The 6,194-nt window shown below is 46.2% G+C and overlaps 1 protein-coding gene across 1 annotated transcript; it reads right to left on the bottom strand.

Annotated features, from left to right (window-relative positions):
- Positions 1 to 774: 774 nt before the first annotated feature.
- Positions 775 to 4,271, bottom strand: LOC148030825 (cytochrome P450 704B1-like). The gene is made up of 6 exons (XM_087685846.1): positions 3,759 to 4,271; positions 3,355 to 3,600; positions 2,900 to 3,229; positions 2,119 to 2,499; positions 1,353 to 1,556; positions 775 to 1,179 (listed from the first exon to the last, which is right to left on the bottom strand). The coding sequence occupies exons 1-6, from the start codon at positions 4,269 to 4,271 to the stop codon at positions 985 to 987; spliced, it is 1,869 nt and encodes a 622-aa protein (XP_087541972.1). The 3' UTR covers positions 775 to 984.
- Positions 4,272 to 6,194: the final 1,923 nt, after the last annotated feature.

The following is a 6,194-nucleotide window of genomic DNA, read 5'->3' as shown; positions in this document are numbered from 1 at the left end:
GCTTGAAAAGTATGGTCTAGCTTTGGATTAAATAAATATTTTTAAAGGTTCAATACCTTGAAAAGTATGATCTAGCGTTGGATTAAAGAATTGCTATCCATCGTGGATAGTAGTGAGGAGGGTTCATCATCCAACTCATGGAGCGCATGGATAGGAGGAGACTTTAGTAGTATAGTTGTAATTAATGAGGTTCTCGATGTGGTTACTAGTTAGTCAATCCATATAAATGTTTATAACAAGGTTTTTCTGTCATTGCAATATAACCAAGTTATTCTCTTACCTTCTTGTCTACTTATTATTTTATTTCACAAACGAAAGTGGTTACGCGCACACACACACACACACGTTCACATTTCATCCACTGTTTTTCCATCGTAGCTTTACCATACATAGAGATCGACGTAAACATATTCTTACATTGCAATTGAACATCAACGAACGACTTGGGACTAGCTCTCGAAGCTTGTTCACAAATACATATCTAGTATTTTCAATGAACAACGTATGTAACGTGTTCCATTGTTTTCTGTGCACAATGGCATTGCATCTTGTAACAGAAAGCTCGAATCCCTTGTTTTCGGGCATTAAAAAGGAAAGAGTATCTGGATCCAAGCAAGCTCGTATATTAGAGTAGTAGTCCAGACTCCGATTGGTGCAACAGAAGATCCGGCTAACAGGTTAGTTATATTCATCGTTTTGACCCTTGCCATAGCTTGTAACGTTTTTTTAATGATTGGTTTTCAAACATTCGATTAGGCGTGCTACATGACCTTTGCCGCAGCTTGCAGCGTTTGATGTTGGGTTTTCAAACATTCGATCAGGTGTGCTACATGACCTGTGCCGATTGTTATGTTTGACCCTTGTAGCTTTTCATCAAACGCTCGATTAGGCGGGCTCAATTCTTTAATATTGTATGGGCTGTTCGCATTAATGATCGAATGGCCGGGGCAGAGGAGGTTGTGATTGAGGACATTGGTCGATTATTTACAGCAGGATGTTGTACTGGCGGGGTGTGAAGGCCACCTGGAGGCCATACTTCATGGTGAGCATCATCATCATACGGTAGTGGACGGGGTGTCCGGGCACGAGCTCGAAGTGGAAGAAGCGAAGGAGTAAAGTGGCGGTAGCTTTCATTTGTAGGAAAGCGGCGTCTCGGCCAAGGCACACACGAGGACCAGCCTGCGATATAGTATCAGTATCAATATCCATGCAAACAAGAACATTCATCAAAATCGACGATTAGCCGCATGCATGGGATGAGGGAGGTACGTAAATAACCCTTTCAGGGAAGTATTCATATAATTAAGCAAACCCGATCGGGTTGCACAGCGTATAAGTATTCAAGCATGTACCTGGAAGGCGGAGAATTTGTAGGGTGACTCGGGTTGGAAGTGTCCGCGATGGTCGAGCCATCTGTTTGGCCTGAAGAGGAGGGCATCCTCGCCCCAGAGGAACTTCATGCGCCCCATCGAATAGGGCATGTATGCCACTTGGTCGCCCGCTTTCAGCCGCGTGCCGTCCGGTAAAATGTCGTCGTGCAAGGCCACCTTGCCATCCTGCGGAACATATATATCAAGTCAAGGTAAGATGTTAATCTTAGTGATCAAAGCATTTGATTATGTTTTCAATGGGAGGCTACCTAGAGGGAGGATCACTTAACCGAGTGATAGTATCATTAGACTGCCGCTATCTAGATGGATCCTTTTATTATGCTTTCAATTATGGGAGGCAGAAGGATGACATAACCGAGTTATCATTACGCTGCCATAGACGTTTTTCTTTGTTTTGTTTGACAGGCATCTAAAAGACGTAGAAGTGTCAGCTGGATTCAAAGCGACACGACAAGTAGTGTATCCACAAGATGGGCCAAGATGGTAATGATTGAATAAGGAACAGTTAAACGTCTGCAGTTACTATTGCCAGATTAAGAAAGAGGGCTATGATCTATACGTAAGATATGTGCACCAAAAGCTAAACGACTCTATTTTGAATGTGAAACAGTAGTTCCTTCCTTCCACTGAGAAAATGATTAATGTGTAAGGGCCTCAAAATTAGCAATGAATAGGTGTGAAAGCAAGGCTCATGATGGCCTTCATCAAGGGACCGAGTGGAACGTACTCTTGGAACGGAGGGATACAAGCGCAGGGTCTCGGCCAAGGCAGCATGCGTATAATGCAATCCTTGCAAGGAGTCGTAGCTCAGAAGCTCTGCAAATCCTTGGGGAGTCGTCGGGTCATGCTTGTGGGGCAGCAGGCGCTCCTCCAAGGCGATGGCCTCTTGGTGCACGCGTTCCTGCTCTTGGGGATGGCAGCACATACAGTACACGAACCATGTGAGCGCGCTAGCTGTCGTGTCTCTCCCGGCCATAACGAGGTTCAACACAGCATCGCGCACCTCCTCGTCGCTCATCATCCCTTTCTCACACTCGCGGTGTTGTTGTTGAGTTTGACGTTGGTACTCGAGGAAGCGTGATAGCAGGTCTACCTCATCTTTGCTTTCCTGCAATAATGACGAGAGCGGTTAACACGGCGTCATCTATTGGACTTTTCAAAGCAAGCACCCAAATCCTTTCCTTCGCATAAAGCCTTGAACCAGCTATGGTGTCTGTGAAAGACCTTATCCCCCCGTAGATATTAGGAAAAGGTGGCGAAAATGTTTTGTACTCTGTTCGTGCCTTTGGCTGTCCAAGGTCACTTGTGAGAGGTTTTATGGCGAGGCTTATAGATACCGATATAACAGATTATGCATGCATGGATCGAAAGCGGCCGCGCCTGTGGCTAGCAGGAGTCGTGGGAGACCCACTGATCTTCTGTGCCCCGGCGGTCCACGTATTCTGGCAGCGGCGGCCGCCACGTCAACGTGCAGGACATGCTTTCAATGCCGTTTTTGTCAGACGTACCAGTGCCCGTGGCGCGCCCCCTGTCGCTGCCGCCGCCTCCATGTCTCGCCGCCGCCGTGATACGACCCCAGAGAAGAACGAGTCCAGCTTGCCCATCTCCTGCCGCAGGATCCTCTCAGACCCCACGTTGAGGAAGCGCTGCAGCCTCCACCATGGGAACATGTGCCTCCGCGTGATCATCTCTAGCGCATTATCGATGGCAGCCGCGATCTCATGCATCCCCGACGTTGCAGGCGGATAGCCTACTGGGTTCGCATCTGCATAATCCAAGGCAGACCTGCCGAGCACCACCTTGCAAATCGTCTCGAATGTCATAGAACAGAAAACCTCCTGCCACAATTTCCAGCAGAAATAACTGATCGTTACTAATAATCCCAGCAGTACTGCGGCAATTACAGCATCCAGATTGGATGATCATTGAAATAGAAACAGAGATATTTGATGTAATACTATGCCTGAATATCCACTGTAGGTCGCGACTTGGACGAATCCAGCTGGCCATCATAATTAGCTAGGCTAGACATCAAAGCTTGGGCTACTTTTAGAGCCCCGTCTCTGTAGGATGTGCTTGTGAGAGCCTTGAGCTTCCTCACAGAGAACTCGAGGCTAGCGATTTTGCGGTGGGTCCTCCAGGTTCCTCCATCGACGTTCAGGATACCTTCCCCGTGCATGTCGTGGAGCCTCTCGTGAGCCTCCGCTCCCTGTGTATGATCACACAGTCATATAAATCATGATCGCACAGCATCTAATCACTCTTGTCAGGTCTAGCCAAACTCAAATATTACATATAACCGTCGCTTGTATAGCGTGCTCAATGCTCATTCCTAATATATAACGGTATTTTGGCGCGCAGACTTACTTTTGGGTAGTTGGCGAAGTTGGCCTTGAGAATGTGTTCAACGTTCGCGGGATCCACGGTGAGATAGGTGCAACGAGAGAGGGAAGACATCTTCACAGTCCTGTGCTCGTCGCTGAAGAAACTGGTAGTCCAGTCGTACAGGCGGTCGTAGTGCTTGGAGGCCTCGAGCTGAGAGCCAAGAATGGGCCACGTCTTGGGATCCTGAGTCCCTCGTTGCGACCATCGATGCCGCACTACATACGTGAGCAATGCAACTACAAGCAGGGCTACAGCAATTATTAATGTAGCTACGTTCGGTAGCGGATTACAGGACGTAACACCAGCTGGGCAATATCGCACGCAAAAACCGATCTTCTCCGATACAACTTCTGAGCCAATGCTGCAATTTATACTGCGCACAAAGGAAACTGCCAGCTTGTCCTCAACGTCGGCTTGCGGATGATACAGAAGGGCGCAACCAAAGCTACCTTTTTGAGCGCCAGCTACAGCTGGCCAGAAAACATCGCTGACCATAGTATGGTGAATATATCGATAAATGCAAATGAGGTTAGATGTGTTTGCTGGTACTGAAGCAGTTGAAGCGAGAGAGGGAGAGAGTGTGTGTGTGCGTGTGCGTGTGCGTGCGTGCGTGTGTGTGTGTGTCTGAAGATACACAGAAGTCCTACTCTATTACCTTGCCCTGCTGTATCAGCTTATATAGCCGTCACCGAACAAATACAGGACCCGTTCCTTACGTTGACAGACTACATGGCGGCTGCAATTCGTGCATCGCAAGAGAGGCTGTCATCGTCTCAAAGGAGACGAATTCAAGCAACAGCTACACATTACGTCGCTCTAATACAAAACGTTAAGACAAGAAGAACATGATCGACTGAAACACCTGCATGGAACCGTAGTACCGCTAGCGGCGGTTGCTTGTAGACCAGTCCCGCTGAATCTGCTGTTGTTGACTGTAAGCCGCGAAAAGGTTAATCCTCTTTTGCGTTTTTTCTTTTTTTGAATTTTAAAATAATCTCCAGTCAAGGGACGAGCTCAATTAGGGCTTTGATGAAGGCGCCATAATCAGACCAGCAATTGTGCAAATCAAGTAAAACATGTGCGTTGGCAAAGCAAAATCATCCATAATTTCGACTAGTCTGTACGCATGCCTTGACGTTATCTGGCTTACTAGACTACACATTCTTACAGTGATGATGATGATGAATCATCTGGTTTTTGTCCGCATGCATTCGGTCGTCCGGATATTACAAGTATATGTGGTAGGCCAATAGCATTGTTAGTGCTTGACCCATGTTTGTGCCGCAGAATATTTGTAGCGATCGATATCGTGCACGCTTAATTTATTCAGGACGAGGACCTCGACGTTACGCAGTGCGCCTCGTCCTCGATGTTACTCAGTGCAGTACTCGTAAAGCTATATAGCACATCAGCGATTACGTATGTCATAAACTATATAGCACGCTGATCGTGCTCCTTGACGCGGAGAAATCAGAGCTCGTGAGTCGTAGCTGCTTGGAGATGCGAAATTCTCCGGCGTATGCGCTAGGTGATCAGCTGGACTCGGAGAAAGACCCCCACTCGAGAGGGAGTCTTGCTGCTGGTACAATGGCCAATATCATCTAGAGACCGAACCTACGGCGGCGATCGGACACCTTCATTAGGAGTTTTTGACATTTCCCCCAGTCGCAAAAGGCGCTATTTTCCATTGTTTTCCCCTCTAGTGAATTCAACATCATACATCGATATGAGCTTCTCCTTGTAAGGCATCGCATACCTGGTTAGATGCACAGCGGTAGTCCCCCCTCCCTCTGATTGCACCTGGCTAGGTATCCGGTCCCTCCCTCAAAGAAGCTCATGATATTGTCATACTTCACGATATGAGAATTATAGCAGGAATTGATCTCAAACTTCTCGTCCTGTGGAGCGATTAGAAAAACACTCTTGCCAAAGTAAACTCAAGAATGTATAGGTTGTTTTTTTCTAGGGCTATGAATGGCATTGCACGTGAAAATATAACTAGAACAAACTCATCTTTATCATTTATGCATGTGAACACTTATCATGTATGGATATATGAGGTGTTTCTATTGATTTCTAATAAGGATTCCTTTGCACCCCTAAGTTCAATTGACTAATAGCTACTATAGTGAATCTCCTCCCTTTCTAAAAACTTTCAACAAGCGGGAATGCAAGTACTCGATTTTTTAGCATTTTCAAGGATTTGAAGACTATTAAGAGTAAGCCTATTTTCAAGGGTTTTTGCCAAATATTTAAAAAAACCCTTGAAAATAGACTTATCGTTGAAAACTAATAAGGTCGTTTAAACATTTTGAAGGGTTCCCCCCTTGAAAATTGGCTAATCCCTATTATTCTTCAAATTTGAAGGGTTTTAGAAAGTTTTCCAAAAGTCCCCCAAAACCATGAGTGTTTTAAACC

Source organism: Lygodium microphyllum, chromosome 9, assembly GCF_053477565.2.
Source record: "Lygodium microphyllum isolate KBCC chromosome 9, Lygodium_microphyllum_v1.1.10, whole genome shotgun sequence".
Taxonomy (NCBI): domain Eukaryota; kingdom Viridiplantae; phylum Streptophyta; class Polypodiopsida; order Schizaeales; family Lygodiaceae; genus Lygodium; species Lygodium microphyllum.
Note: the sequence above shows the minus strand (reverse complement) of the source record. Positions and strands in the feature narration are given on the sequence as shown.